This window comes from Didymosphaeria variabile, assembly GCF_027946475.1.
Source record: "Didymosphaeria variabile strain IMI 356815 chromosome Unknown scaffold_3, whole genome shotgun sequence".
NCBI lineage: Eukaryota > Fungi > Ascomycota > Dothideomycetes > Pleosporales > Didymosphaeriaceae > Didymosphaeria > Didymosphaeria variabile.
The window spans coordinates 3619531-3634645 of record NW_026611622.1 but is presented as its reverse complement, the minus strand read 5'-3'; the positions used below and the strand labels follow the sequence as shown (position 1 = coordinate 3634645).

Sequence of the window (15115 nt, the reverse complement as noted above, 5' to 3'; positions counted from 1 at the left end):
AGTAGCTGCGGGGAAATGGTTGGAGAAAGTGAAAGAAGACGGCACGAGGATCTGAGCAATATCGTCCCGGCGCAAGTTTGCCAGAGGTTATTTGAGGAGGTCAGCTCGATCGCGAATACTATACGCCTAGGCCAAGTGATCGTCTGTGGTACTGTAAACTGCATTTTGCTTTTTCGTGGAGAGTGTAGACGTTGGCCAACCAGAGTATAGGCCAATTGGTCACTGTTGGGGTCAGCATGTGGTGCCAAGTCGGTTGCACTGGGGGTTGACTAACTTAGAAAAATTTCCTTTGATCCAAGATGAAGCTTAATATCTCGAAGGCAGCGAATGGCTACGGAGACGAAGCACGAGATTTGCTAGAGAGGTGGCGTCGAACCATGCTGTAGGAAGGATGCCGCCGATGCAGGGTGCTTGTACAAACGGCTCGGAATGATGGTCAAATGCTCGGTCCTTGAGATTTACGAACTCAGATTCTGGTGGAGATAGGCAAAGGGAGGTAGGTTCGGTCTTTTCACAAGGATATTAGGATGTGTAGCTGAGTTGAACAGTCTATGTGTGTCCATGAGAAACACGATGAAAGGGAAAGCTACGAAACTTTGCGTGTCGTGCAAAAACTGTGACACCACAATTCGAATCTCGTGGTAAATACATTGGAGGAGAGTTTGCAATTGGTTAGGCCGCAATTTCGTAATGAGGCGGCGGATTCTGCCGGAAGAAGCTCGTCTATTCTCGTCAGCCGATGCGAGATGCCAAGGCAGCCACACTGGATACGAAAAGAAAATCTGGATCTTCGGACAGCATGAGTATTTTCAATTGCTATGATGAGCGTGGCGACAGGTGCATGAATAATTGAAGCCAGGTTCATTCGAGAGTCGCAACGATCGATGCATTCGTTCTTTCAGGGGATCGAACACGACTTATTTCAAACTACCATAGCTAGCAGCCAGCAGCCTACGAGCGTATAACTGCTAGAGCAGCAAATTGAGAGTCGCTCTACATGGTCAGATGTCGGGCATCATAAAGGTGAGGTTGCCTCCTGGCCGAATGCCGAACCCGAACCATGGTTGTAGCAATATATCCCCGCGTTTCTGGCTGTCGGTACGAGATCTTTGCGGGGCGATATTACCACGCAGGTAAAAAAATCGATCCTCGATCCTGAGGTTACACATAATTCGAAGTTGTGCGACCCACCGATGTTAACGTCAAAAAACCTTCCATTTCGTAGCTGGGATCTTGGTTTGTAAGGCTATTATACTGTGTTGCTCCATCAAAAACGCAATTCAGAGTAGGCCCGACAACACTCGTCTTTCGGGCTACCAGTACTGCGCTGGCTGCTTGCCAGGAGCGTATTGAGGCCGACCTCGCTCATAAAGCCCTCGCACTGCATTACAGGTCAACGTGTCTGTCTGTATATGAAATTAGATAGCGCATCCCAATCGTAGCTGAGGCAGAGCGTCCTATCGGTTTAGCAGCTAATGTTGAACATTAGCATGAGGATGATATTCTGGCAGCGCGTAGTGCCATTATATCACTAGTCAGTGAACAAAGTAGGCTATTCAACCATGATCAAACGAAGACAACGTGACATAGACAGCTGGAATGTACAGGATGTGTTGACGTGGCGCCCGGCTCAATGCAATTGCTGAGCTCTAAATGCACTGCTACACCACCACAGGATGGATTGCAGCGCACCGTTGTCGCTTCAATTGCCCTCGCAACGCTCCCGCATCTTATCCAACCACAATAAAAGTTCCGCCCGTTCTTAGTCCAGGCCAAGAAGCGGAGACCACTGTTCTTCTGAACCAAGCTACACTATGTCGCCCCATAATGTGCTCCAATAACGTCAATTATTCAACGATGAAGATCTGGGAATCTTGGTCTCAATGTGGGAAAGACGGAAGTCCTAAGAAGAGGCGAGACAACATATGGACGAATGGTCGTTCCTGAATGGCTAAACTTTGGAGTTATAACGATGATTATCCTAATCCACTATTCGATGGAGAAAAAAGCAGAGTTATGCATTAAAGAATCACCTGGACCAGCCGTGTGAGTCAAGCTCTACTGGGGCGTGCACTTCAGCAGAAGGCAGTTCGGAAGGCATAGGGCGGCTCTGTATTTCATGAGGGGAATCATGATAGGCATGAGGAGCTCGATGGGACGTGTTGAAACTTTTGTCTTCCACTCCAAGGGTTGCCCCTGGTACCACTGCGTCAGAGGTGCCTGGCTTGTTCCTGCGTCGGCGCCGAAGCAAAACGATTGTGATGATCAACGCGCCGATGCCGAGTACACCAAGCGACACACCCACTCCGATTCCTGCCTTCACTCCCGTTGACATTCCATTGTCTGTCGAACTATCCACGACTGTTGTGGCTGTCGGAGACGGTTGTTCATTCGGGGTGCTCGAGGCTGATGGAAGAGACGATCTGGCTGTTGGGCTCGCAGAAGAGATTGACGTAGCTGTTGAGGTTGCGCGCGCAATGTGGAATCCTACCACAGCAATGGCACCAACGCTGGAAGAAGCGGACAGCGTCGTTTTCACCATTGACCAGTCTGTGGACGCCCCAGCACCGGTAGCGGCGTACGTTAAAACTACACCCTTGGATACACTAGAGATACAGTCGCCGTTCACGGAGCCGCTTGTTGCATGCAGGTTTGAGTAGCCCCTGCGGATCAGCGTCAGCCAGTAAAAGGCGTTCAGAGGGTTTAACGGCTTACGAGGGACAACACATGATCTGCGTCGTAGTACTGTCTTCTACGAAGGTTGCGACAGTCGTCCACAGATACGGACATGTCAAAGGCTGGATGCTTATAGCGGTATGATCATCGCCTCCAACACCTAAGCGCGCTTGTTCCCACCAAGTAGTTACGGCGGAAGGTGCACACTTGACTGCTGTGTCGATATCAAGCCCGTAGCCCGGGTCGAATGCTACTAGGCTGGGTCCATTAAGACGAAAGATAGACTCGCAGCCGTGTGATGGTGTGAAGACGCTCGTGAGAGGGATCCAGGATGTTACATCGCGGCCGTTGGTCTCTGCCGCAAGAGACATCGCGAAGGAGTTTGATGTAAATCCAGCCTTTCCAGGTTTTCCGAGTGAAGTGGCGTAGGAGGCCTATTGTATAACAGTAGAATTTGGACGATTCATAGGAAGACGCATCATCTGGGGAGGAAATGGAGCAGTGCAGCAGAAGGGACCGCTAGAGTAAGGCTTTGCCTTTTCGCCCCTTTGCAAAAGCAAGGCACGTTACGCACACTCCCTGGAAATAGCGAATCATGCAATGTGAATGAGTGACTACAAGCCATGCGCATGGGTGTCACATCAAGCGCAGACTGTGCCGCACTCCTGCCTCTGACTGTTGTTTCGGACGACCATGAAACTTGGCTTCTTCGTAAGACACGCTCTCTTTCTCAACAGAAACAGATTTTGCTCTATATCCCGCAGTATGGCCAACTCTGCGCGCAGTCGCAAAGATCGCACGAGCCGGGTCGGTACCAAAAACTTTGGACGTCCGAAGAGCTTGTCAGGCTCTTCAGTCCCTAATCCTCGATCAACTCGCAGAGATCTATCATTTATAGGGGCGATCCTATTCGGTGCCTTCCTGGTTTTCTTGCTTGCTGGGAACATCGGACAATTGGAAGTGAAATGGCGGTGGTCATCCATCCCTGCCGAAGAATGGGACCAAAGGAGAGAACAAGTCAAAGATGCTTTTGTCAGCAGCTGGGACGCATACACAAAATATGCATGGGGTGAGTCGGGACCATCCATCTCGAGGCAGTACTCAAATCTAATCTCCAATTTCAGGCCACGATCGTTTTCACCCAATCTCTAAGAGAGGCTCACAGATGAGTCCTAAAGGTCTAGGTTGGATCATCGTCGATAGTCTTGATACGATGATGATCATGAACCTTACGTCCCAGTTGTCTGACGCCAGGATCTGGCTACAACGAAAGCTTGACTATGAGCAAGACCAAGACGTCAATACCTTCGAAACCACTATTCGTATGCTCGGCGGTTTGCTCTCCGCACACTACCTGTCCCGAGTCCTCCCCGACATGTCATCGAGAAGGGATCAAGTTTATTTGACCAAAGCTGTTGATTTGGCGGATCGTCTCCTTGGCGCTTACGATTCACCCTCTGGTATCCCTTACGCAAGCGTCCATCTAGCCACGCGCAAAGGCCTTGTATCGCACGCTGATGGCGGAGCCTCATCCACCGCAGAGGCCACAACATTACAACTGGAGATGAAGTACTTGTCGAATATCACCGGAAATGACATATATTGGCGCAAAGCCGAGAAGGTCATGGAAGTCATCGACGGCATTGGTGCGACCGATGGTCTCGTCCCAATCTTCGTATCGCCCCACTCAGGCAGATTTACGAGTAAAGAGATCCGTCTTGGAAGTCGAGGTGATTCATACTATGGTGATCCCCCGTCCACACTGTGCATATCTCGCGAAAGCTGATGGTTGCAGAATATCTTATCAAGCAATACCTGCAAACGTCAGAACCAATATACCTGGAAATGTGGGAACAAGCTATGAAGGGAATTCAGAAGTACTTGATCATTCCTACTAAGCACGCGAAGCTCAGTATTGTTGCCGAATTACCGAACGGAGTCGATGGAGGGTTGTCTCCCAAGATGGACCACCTCGTCTGTTTTCTCCCTGGCTCTATCGCGCTCGGTGCTACAAATGGACTTACGGAAGCCGAAGCACGGCGTCTGCCTAGCTGGAATGCCGACAAAGCCCAACAAATGAAGCTGGCAAGAGAGCTGACGAAAACATGTTGGGGCATGTACAAGGTTACGCAGACTGGGATCGCGCCTGAAATCGTTTGGTTTTCTGCTGATGAGACGATGTTGCGCTCGGCAACTGACAGGCCTTCGTCGTCAGCTCGTAGTTCCGATTCTGAGGCTACTTGGAAGAAGGACTACAACATCAAACCGCTTGATGCACATAACCTACAACGTCCTGAGACAGTAGAGAGCCTGTTTATAATGTGGCGAATCACCAAAGATCCCATCTACCGAGAATGGGGATGGCAAATCTTCCAGGCATTTTTGGAGTACTCGACTGTGGAATTTGGAGAAGGATTCTCGTCTCTTAATGACGTGAACAAAATTCCACCTCCTCGAAGAGATGATATGGAGAGTTTCTGGCTTGTAAGTAAGACCCACGTCACAATACGCCTTAGCTAACGTCGCTGTCAAGGCCGAAACGCTCAAGTATCTATACCTGTTGTTCTCCCCAGATGATCTTCTTCCACTCACTGAAGTTGTTTTCAATACCGAAGCGCATATTTTTCCAAGAATGGGTAAAGGAAAATTTGGAACTGGTTGGAAACGCGCTCGCTGAAAGATCTGTCATTCAATTGTGTTGATCAGCGTTGCCTTCGATGGACATATTTTGAAGTATGCATTACATGGCGTAGGCCTGAGTAGGTTTGCTGTCCTTGTAGTTATGATAAATGCGCCTTATGAACAGCAAAGATGCTAAAATAGAGATAAAGTAGGCCTAGCCTTGAGAATCAAGAGCCTAGACTCGCAAACTTCACGATTCCACCTTTGATCTCAAAAGCAAGACTCAGACGCAGATTTTGTATTCTACCTACCGTATTGGTCCTCAGATTAGCTCTCCTGCTGTTCTCAGTTGCAACCACGGCTCCGCGTCGGGTTTCCCCTCAGCATCACCAGGCTACTCTCAACTTTGGCTTTAATGCCCCAACAGGGACATCATCACCGGACCCTTGACCCTGCACAGCGACTGTCTGTTTCAGGCCGAAGATTTTCCACCTCCCCCATCCACCAAACCATATGCACCCGCAACAACAACAACAACAACAACAACAACAACAACAACAACAACAACAACAACAACCAGTCACCCCGACACACACCCGCAGGTGACGCTCGGATTGAAAACTACTTTTGAGTCGTCATCAGCAGCACTGCGAGCAGTACCTGCCTCAACCCTTTTACTTTTTCCTCAATGCGCGGTGGGGGCGGTTGCGATGCGAGGTTCGGCGGACGGGCGCGAAGTCGCGGATACGACGTGCTTGCCTTGCAAGACAAGGCACTCCCTCTGATATCTGTTCTCGTGAGCCGCTGGGGAGCGGCTCCAGCCATTGGGGCCGCGCGGGTGATTAGGCCGCGGTGGGCTTCCTGGCTGGTGGAGGGATTTCGGTCATTGGGATCTACGAGAAGGTTTAGTAAAGGTTCCTTGTGACGTTCTGCGTGGTGTTGAATGAGTTGGTGGAGGGCGGTAGACTTACTCGCAGCTTGGGTGGTAGATGTGAGAAGGTGCAGTGCGACGCGATGGAAAGTTAGGCGCAGGCGCGACGTCACGAGACGCGCTAAGGCGATTAGTCATGTACGAGCGCGCTCATTAAAGGCTCAGAATTGCGATGTGGAGAATGGAGGAACGTGTAAGATGACTACTATGGCACCAGGGTATCCCAATGCTGTCTCCAATGTTTGCTGCCGGTATTCTGCTGGAAGCCGAGTCGAATACGCCTCCAGTTTCCCATACCCGTTATCCATTGCATTCTTCTCTGGTCACATAGAAATACTTCCAAAACCCTGAAATCTCAAGCCTTCGAAATCGTAGGACAGATATATGAACAGTGACGCTAGGAGTAAGAAAACGCTATCAATGCCGAGCAGGTCAGACAACCTCATCCAACCCTGTACATGATCAACCCACCAATACCCGATGCCAAAGCTCCCTCAGCCTCTGACCTATCCCGGTTTTTTGCGTATGCAATGTCGACTTTCGCGCTCCGGTGATCCGGCGGTGCCATCGCAACCCAATCTCACTCTAGGCGCTTCTAAAATCGATCTCTCTGCCGGGCGCGGTAAACGGTATACCCAACGTATGCACCTGTAAGCGCCAATCCGAAGAGTACGAACTTAAACAAGAACCAGCCCCAGCTCCCGCTGCTCTCCTTCTGCCTGACCGCGCTGCTGCCAGTCTTCTTACTAGTGCTCGATGAAGATGACGCGCCGCCCTTCATGTATAGGTTCTGTGTGCGAACGCTAACAATGTCGTGGTTGTCGGACAGCTCGCCGGTTTCAGCGGAGAAACCGAGGTAGGCCACGGGAGGCACCTTGAAGTTCTCGATCTCGAAGCACTCGGTCCATTCGTCTTCTTGCTTGTACTGGAGGTCGAGCTTGAGCGACTTGTCGGCGAAGTAGGTGAAGCGGGCTTTGGTGGGGATTCCGGCGTTGCGAATGCCTCGGGCCTGCACGTAATATTAGCATACGTATCTTCTCTCTCATTTGACCCAGGTCCTATGGTGGACCATTGAGGTTCTAGTTTCATACCGAGCATCCGGCGAGCTCATTCGCCTTGCCGTCATTGTCCTTGTCATATGGTGTCGTCCCATCACCGTTCATAGCCATGATATAGGGGAACACGGTGCCGGGCCTGTTGTTCTTGTACGTGTCGAAGAAGACCCCGAGGCCCTCGAACTTGTCGGCGGCACCGAAAACGTTGCCTGGGCTGGCGCGCTGCTTGGTGAGCCACATCGCAAAGCCATCGCCGTACAGGTTGCCTTGGCCGGAGATCTTGAATTCAACCATGATCTACTCGCGTGAGCTGACGCTTGCGGTGAGTGGGGCAGGGAAACATTGTATGTACCTCCCAGTTGGTCGCGGTCAACGGCACGCGCGAGTATATCCAACCGTTGCGCGAGGGCTTGTCTGAGGCTAGGCGGATGTACTTGTCGGTGCGAATAATACAATCGCCGCCAAAGTCCCACCAGCGGCTCTGCATATCTGAGTCGAGGTATGGCTGTAGCATATCAATACTGGGACCTTCGGGATCATCGCATGCGCGTCGTGCTTACAGTCTCGAGACTATGTGTCCGTAACTATCACCCATTAGCAGCTGCGTGTTGCATCTCGACATACAGACTCACAGTGATGGCCTTAACATCTGGATCCTCCGCCAACCCCAAGCCCAAAGCGCCCGTCAAGCTCCCTGCCAGCAGGCACAAACTCTTCCATTGCTTCCCAAACATCTTGTCTCGTCTGTCCTTGCACCAACTCCAAGACAATGTCTAACAGCTCCCGCGTCGTATTCGTAACCGTGTAAAGATGCGCCGGGGAAAGAATGGAAGAAGGCTAAGCTTCTGCAATTGCTAAGAAGATTGCCCTGCGGCTAGTCGAAGAGAGGAGGGGTCGCGTCGGTGGCGGGCGACATGTAGAAGACGGAGTCGTGAGCGTTGCGGAGAGCGTGGCCTTTCCGCGAAGCTCGTGCGCTCTGCCGAGAAAGCGCCGCCCGCCGGGGTCCTTTGACGTCGTGCATCGACACTTTTTTTGCGACAACATCCAGCACTGTCGAAACGTCAATCGCCCACCTACACAATCTTCCTTCTTAATTGTCATCAGTTTGCAACATGGACTCTCTCGGCGGAATGGGCTCTCTCGGTGGCGGCGACCCCAAGACGCAGATTATGCGCCAGGTCCAGCAGGAAGCTGCGATGCAGAACGCTCGCATGCTGGTCGAGGTACATCAATTCCTTAATCCTTACCTACCAATTTATATTTGCTGATTACATAAAACAGAAACTCAACGAGCACTGCTTCGATCGCTGCGTTCCTAAACCCGCCGCCTCGCTGTCCAAGGGCGAGGAGGGCTGCTTTACCGCTTGCATGGAGAAGTACATGTCCGCCTGGAACACTGTCTCCAAGACATACGTCGCACGGATACAGAAAGAGTCGCAAACCGGTGCCGCGCTTTCGAATAGCTTTTAGACGGATTGCATTGGCGGACCAACGAGAATGAGGAGGATTCAGCGGTCACGAACATCGAACGGCCGCGCAACGAGAGAATTGCATCTCAAAACCCTGGCTTCCGAATATATATCCTGGTATTTGGGTTTGTAACATATGGGGGCATGTACAACGTATAAGGCATGCGTGGAATAACTGCATCCGATAGGTGGCATCACGGGTTGTAAAACATTGTACAATACTACCATGGTCCATGGATCGACCTTTGGGATCCCACAAACATGTATAATTACCGAAATTCACAAGGTGATTGCAAGTGCGCAGTGCCTGCCCTACATACGCTTACCCTCGTTTTCTCTTCCGCAGTTGCGCCGCCTTCGCTACCATATGTTGAAGCAGGCTTCTCTACAGTCCGAAGAGGTAAGACACACATGTCTTGTATTCGCTAACAAGACACTCTGGATCGATTGCCTGACGAAAACTTTCCAAGACAACCCGACACAGGACTGCATGTCACCAGGTTATAAGTATCATGCTCACTACTGACAGATATAACAGCAAGTCAACACACCCCGGTCCTCAGTAACAGGTCTACAGGCATCGACGCAATTTCTAAGGGATTCTATGCGTTTGTTGTTTGCCATCGGCAGCCATTCTGACTTCTTTCAATTGCATTTGAATTTATGCTATCTGCGTTTGCCTTCACGATGGCAGCTGACTACCATCGATCAATGATCGATCTTATAAAGCACCGCCTTCACGTCCAGTCCCTTCTCCGATCTAAAATACCACACCCCACCATGGATCGTGTCAAAAAGCTCCTCAGCGAAACCACAGGTTCACTACCCAAAGCCTTCTTCCACTACTTCCTCATGAAGCAACTCGCCGATTCAGCAGCCCCAGTTCGCGCCACGCACTATGTGTATGACAATCCAGAAGATGCACAGGTTGCTATAATCAGGTACATGCTGGCTAACTATCCCTATCATCGGCGGCATGAGTCTCCAACCCCTGTCGGGGACTGGTATAGGGGTTATGGTGGATACATCAAGGCGAAGAATTATAAAAATGGTGATTGGATTGATGAGGAGGTGGTCGGGTGGGTGTGGATTCAAAGGGAGGAGAGCAGTGGATAGGGGAAGTGGATGAGGAGACAAGTTGATGAGGAGAGAAGGAATATGTACTGGGTGGACACGGAGATAAGTATGAAGGCTAGGATGTCTAGGTATGGCTAGGAATGATGGTTTGAAGTAGGGAAGTACAGTTTGACTGGAATAGAACCAGCAAGACAGTGTTCTACTCTTATCTTTTCTTATTCTAGGAAAACCGATTCGCGGATTGAAAAGAATGAAGCACATAGTAAACTCCTCTGATCAATGTATACGTCTTTAAAATGACTTTTCAAATATCCATTCCTCTTGCTTCCGCCGTGAACCGCAAGATTTCCAGGTACATCCTGGAGGGGAAATCCGTGTAATCTCCGAGCCATCTCCTTAGACACACCAGTGGTCGGCTCCAGTCAAGACCGACGGCAACACATGCCCCAGACCTGCGTGATTTGACAAAGCAATTGCATGTGGAGGAATCAAGCTTTGTTAGCAAGAGTTCTATGCTCGAAAGTGGGTATACCACTACCTCCATTCGAGCATGCCCAGTTGCTTGGCTGGTCTTCATGAATCAGACAGTCAGCACTACCGGTAATGTATGCAGGAGCGGAATGTGCGGACGCTTCTCCGCCTTCAAGATATCGAGCATCGGCAAGAAATGACGTTCTTTGAACTGATTTCTGTGTCACAAATATTATGGGAGATGGTGGGATCGGCAAGGAGAACGGTGACGCGGTTCAGCTCGGCTATGGTAGGTAGGCGCGGCCTTCGATATTGCCCTCCCCACACATTGCCCACCATCTTCCAAGCAAGCGAATGTCTACACCCAGCAACCTCTGCACGCACATAGACGCGCTGCTGATCGTTCATCGCCTTTCTCCGCCTCCGCCATGTCCCTCGACTCATGGAAATGTTCGGCTCGTGTCTCTCCAGGCCTCCGTAACACCGAAGCGGGGCGCCAAGTGCACTAGCAGCGGATCTGATAAAATCTTCAGCAGATCTGATAACTCAATTTGCCAAGTCACAGGCCACCGGGCCAATCACCGCTGAGGCCAGCCCTCGATGCCTAACCATTAACCGTCTATTCCGAGTCCCTGCGTTGTGGTCCGATTGATCGAACCTGCCTGTGGGAATGACGCGACAAAGCGATGTGTCCCTCCGATGCCGGTGGGGAAGACTTAAAAGGCGCCGTCCCTCGGCCTTTGCTCGCAGCGTTTAAATCTTATCAGATCATCTCGCGTTACCTCACTACATTCCTCCTTTCAGCTTACACATTTTGCCAAGATGAGGCTGCAGGCTATCTCAGATGTGCTGAACCCTATTTCGCCTCTAGCGAACCTCTCGCTATCGGCGCCACATAGGGTGCTGGTTGTAGGATGTGCTTACGGTGGCCTCTCGGCAGTGGTTAACCTGCTCGATTGCGACAAAGGGAAGGCGAGGGATAATTACTATCCTGAAGCTCCAAACTTCAAAGAACAGAGGAGTAAGAAGGGTGTGGAAGTTACAGTCCTTGATGAGCGGGATGGTTATTGTACGTTGATGCCTTTGTTGGACTACTGTCTATGATACATATATACCCAGAACTAACTGCATGTTCTAGTCCACTCTGTCGGTGCTCCTCTCGCCCACACGGCACCAAAGCATACGGTCAACATGTGGAAGCGCTTCTCACACACCAACGAGCTTCGCTCACAACGCAACCTGAACTTCAAGCACGGCTCGCTCAAGCGGGTAGATCCCGAAGCTAAGGTTGCTGAGTGGCAGGATCGCAGTGGGAAGACCCAACACCAAGCGTACGACTACCTCATCATGGCAACAGGACTCAAGAGGCATTGGCCTGCCGTACCCAAGTCAGGCTCATACGAGGAGTACTTGAAGGATGGCAAGGCCTTCATCTCGAAGATCGTCGGCGGTGACCCAAAGAGACCGCAGGAAGGTCGAAAAGTGGTTGTCATCGGTGCTGGAGCTGTGGGCATTGAGTTCGCTGGCGAGATCAAGACCTACTACCCCGGCATCGACGTTACGCTTATCCACTCTCGCGACCAAGTTCTCTCGTCTGAGCCGCTGCCTTCGGATGTGAAGGACAAAGTCAAGGACATCCTCGTCGAAGAAGGCGTCAAGGTCATCACTGGCAACCGCGCAGCCATCACTGAGCTGCCAAGCGGAGAATTTGAGGTCAAGCTTGCCAATGGAAATGTTCTCACCGCAGACTTCGTTATCGACTCCACACGGAAAGGCGAACCGACCACAGATCCCCTCCCAGATGCGTGCCTCAACAAGGACAAGGAGATCAAGGTCAACCTGGATCTTTCCTTCCAGGACGTTATCCCCAACGCTGCCTCCCACTTCGGCGTCGGCGACGTGGTCCAATGGTCCGGCATTAAGCGCGCAGGCTCTGCTATGGTCATGGGTCAGACCGCTGCTGTCAACATCTACGCCGCCATCCTCAACTCAGAAAACATCAACGCACCTGCAGAAGACCAGTACAAGCCTCTCAAGCTCAATAAGTGGGAACCCGTCATCGGTATTGCAATCGGCAAGCAGTGCCTCACATGGGGCTCAGAATCTGGAATGAAGTATGGCGTGGAGGTTATGCAGGGCTACTTCGGCGATGATCTGGGTTGGGCCGGCAACTTGAAGTACATTGGGTTGACAGATGTCGAGGAAGAGAAGGAAACTGAGAAGCCACGAACTGTCAGGATGGGCGAAGTCGGAGTACAAGAGATCAGTGCTGCGGCTTGATTGTGTCACGGTTCTTTCTCAACGGCGCACGGAGTTTGAGCAAGGGATGGGATTGGGTATGGGAGGATTACGATTCAATGTTACACTGGCATTCCTCGACTGATCAGCAGAACTATGACATGTTTGTTTTCACCCTGTGGCTTCTGTCTATTTATGGGATTGGGGCTTCACGCTTTCTTCCTCTGTGTCATAAATCATGTTTCAACTAATACTACAGGCTTTTCTCTGCTCTGTGGTTGTCGCCCGTACCTTTGCCGACGATCTTTCCACATACTCGACCAAAGTCTACCTACCATATGCATCTAAGTTCTCCCCAAATAAGACACCCACGATCAATGGTACCATCGAGGGCAAATCCTTTGTCTTCCCCGTAGACACCAGCAGCACCGGCCTCCTCATTGGCGCCCCGCAGCTACCCACCATCTCCAACACCACCGGCACACCCATCTCTCAATATCTAGGCAAAACGCTCTACACCGGCCGCTTCGTGCGCCTCAACATCACCTTCAGCGGGAAAAACAACTCCGCCCGCTCCGAAGTCCTCGTCCACATCGTAGACAAAAGCACATCGTGTCCGAAATACAACGTTGCTAAGAACACCGGAAGGTGTGAAGATGCCAAAGCCAAAGTAAACGATGTCAGCAAAGTGTTGACTTTGGGCATCGGCTTCGGCCACAACCTCCCAAACAGTGGCCTCCCCTACGCCATCCCCAGCCACAACCCTTTCCTCAACATCCAAGAAATCAACGGTAACAAAACCAACGACAAGGACTTCCGAAACGGGTACACCCTCTCGACAAAAGGGATATACCTAGGCCTGACAAGTAACAACACCGCGAAGTACAACTGGGTGAAGCTGGACAAGGGCACCACCGGCGACTTCCGCGACTGGGCAAAAGTCCGCACGCAGTTCAAGATCGACGAGCAAGGCTCGTATAACGGGTCTGCGCTCATCGATACCACCACCGGGTACATGTACGTCCAAGCCTCACCTGCAGGCTCCGTGCCCAATACCACCGTCGCAGACACCATCCACAAACCGCTTGACAAGAACAAGAAGCTCACAGTTGTGAAGCCTGGCACGCATCTCGATTTCGGCTTCCCGACGGGTAGAGAACAGGAGGGTGTTGCGGGGTTCGACTTCAAGGTCGGGGATAAGAAGAAGGGCGTGCCGAAGTGGGTTTTTCCGACAAGGGTGGGTCCCGGGCCGCATGTGGTTATGGGGAGGAATTTCTTGGAGGGGTTTAGTGTTGCGTTTGATGCGGCGGGGGGACGGTATGGGTTTAAGTGTTTGGAGTGTGGGAAGGCGGAAAGTGGGAAAGCTAAAGGTAAGAAGGCGACCAGTAAGAAGGAGACCAGTAAGAAGGAGACCAGTAAGAAGGAGACCAGTAAGAAGAAGCTGGATGGAAAAGGGGCTGGTGCGTAGTTGGGGTCGCTGATGAAGGGGGTAGTTCTCAGGAGTTGTGCATCTGTCCTTTCACGCGTATTAGAGTTTGTTATTGTCCTGCGGCTATTCTTATTCTTTCTTGCTTCTTCTTGGAGAGGATTACATACAGATAGATATCTTTGTTGTGTTCGCAGCAGTAATGTTCGTACGCGCGGAAGAAAAAGGGTTGTGAAGACTTGTGAGCAATCGTCAACCGTAGCAGCCCTGAGGAACGTTGGGCCAGATTAGAAAGCTACAGCCAACAATACCATAGGTAGCTTCGTGGCTACTGGGACTACGACAAGCGCAAAGGCTCCCATACGCTACTCAATGCCAACACTACTCGTCATAAAGTTAACCCTTTCTGATTGCTGCTACGTTTTGCTTGGCCTATGCAATCTTCTAAGAGCCGAAGATGATAGCATGTTGTGGCCCCAGTTGAGAATGAAAGGCGAGCCAGCGAAGAGCAGCTTCCGGTTTCTGGATCCCGAAGAGGACAAATGTCTTATCAAGGAAGCGGGTCGCCTCGTGGGGCTTGTTTGTATCGTACTTCCGAGCATCCATAGACACTATGTTGCCGTTAGCGACCCTAGTCCAGGACTTCTGCGAGATGCATGATGTCTACCCACAGGGAAACCACGTGGACCAAAAACAAGCTACGATAAAATTCACGAGCTCAGGAGACGCAGACTATGCTGCTCTGATCCTCAACCAGAAGAAGATCCAGAAGAACAAGGTGGTCGTGGTCAAAATGGGCTAAATTGAGTCTCGAAGTGCTATAGCGTCGCTCCGCCAATAGTGCCGACATTTGTGGCTGGAACGGCTATGTATGATTAAGAAAGGTGTTTGCCTTCGTGTTTCATACACAATAGAACACGACGTTGAATGCGTGAGAATAAATCAGTATCATGTTGGAAATGCCTGGGATGTCTTCCCTCAGATATATGGGTAGCATATAGCTGATGAATGCTCATGCTGCATCGACAGTAATTCTTGGCTCGCGGCGTAGAAAGGCTAGCGTGAGTGGATGTTCATATCGCTTCAAGTACTATCAAGATAGACTGTCAAATAGATAACACCATGAATTCCTATGAACATATGCAGAACT

General features: G+C 50.9%; 5 protein-coding genes across 5 annotated transcripts; 4 read left to right on the top strand and 1 right to left on the bottom strand.

The window, feature by feature from the left end:
• Nucleotides 1-3841: 3841 nt before the first annotated feature.
• Nucleotides 3842-5196, top strand: MNS1_1 (mannosyl-oligosaccharide alpha-1,2-mannosidase; the record flags this gene model as incomplete). The annotated part of the gene is made up of 2 exons (XM_056213311.1): nucleotides 3842-4406; nucleotides 4472-5196. The coding sequence occupies 2 exons, from the start codon at nucleotides 3842-3844 to the stop codon at nucleotides 5194-5196; spliced, it is 1290 nt and encodes a 429-aa protein (XP_056073619.1).
• Nucleotides 5197-6824: 1628 nt separating this feature from the next.
• N0V89_004526 (uncharacterized protein) lies at nucleotides 6825-8018 on the bottom strand (the record flags this gene model as incomplete). The annotated part of the gene is made up of 5 exons (XM_056213310.1): nucleotides 6825-7238; nucleotides 7321-7581; nucleotides 7637-7789; nucleotides 7845-7868; nucleotides 7917-8018. The coding sequence occupies 5 exons, from the start codon at nucleotides 8016-8018 to the stop codon at nucleotides 6825-6827; spliced, it is 954 nt and encodes a 317-aa protein (XP_056073618.1).
• A 378-nt stretch (nucleotides 8019-8396) lies between these two features.
• TIM13 (protein translocase subunit) lies at nucleotides 8397-8754 on the top strand (the record flags this gene model as incomplete). Its single annotated transcript, XM_056213309.1, has 2 exons — nucleotides 8397-8507; nucleotides 8566-8754. The coding sequence occupies 2 exons, from the start codon at nucleotides 8397-8399 to the stop codon at nucleotides 8752-8754; spliced, it is 300 nt and encodes a 99-aa protein (XP_056073617.1).
• Nucleotides 8755-11123: 2369 nt separating this feature from the next.
• On the top strand, nucleotides 11124-12581 carry N0V89_004524 (uncharacterized protein; the record flags this gene model as incomplete). Its single annotated transcript, XM_056213308.1, has 2 exons — nucleotides 11124-11370; nucleotides 11440-12581. The coding sequence occupies 2 exons, from the start codon at nucleotides 11124-11126 to the stop codon at nucleotides 12579-12581; spliced, it is 1389 nt and encodes a 462-aa protein (XP_056073616.1).
• Nucleotides 12582-12777: 196 nt separating this feature from the next.
• On the top strand, nucleotides 12778-14007 carry N0V89_004523 (uncharacterized protein; the record flags this gene model as incomplete). Its single annotated transcript, XM_056213307.1, has 1 exon — nucleotides 12778-14007. One exon carries the CDS (start codon nucleotides 12778-12780, stop codon nucleotides 14005-14007), a length of 1230 nt encoding a protein of 409 aa, XP_056073615.1.
• Nucleotides 14008-15115: the final 1108 nt, after the last annotated feature.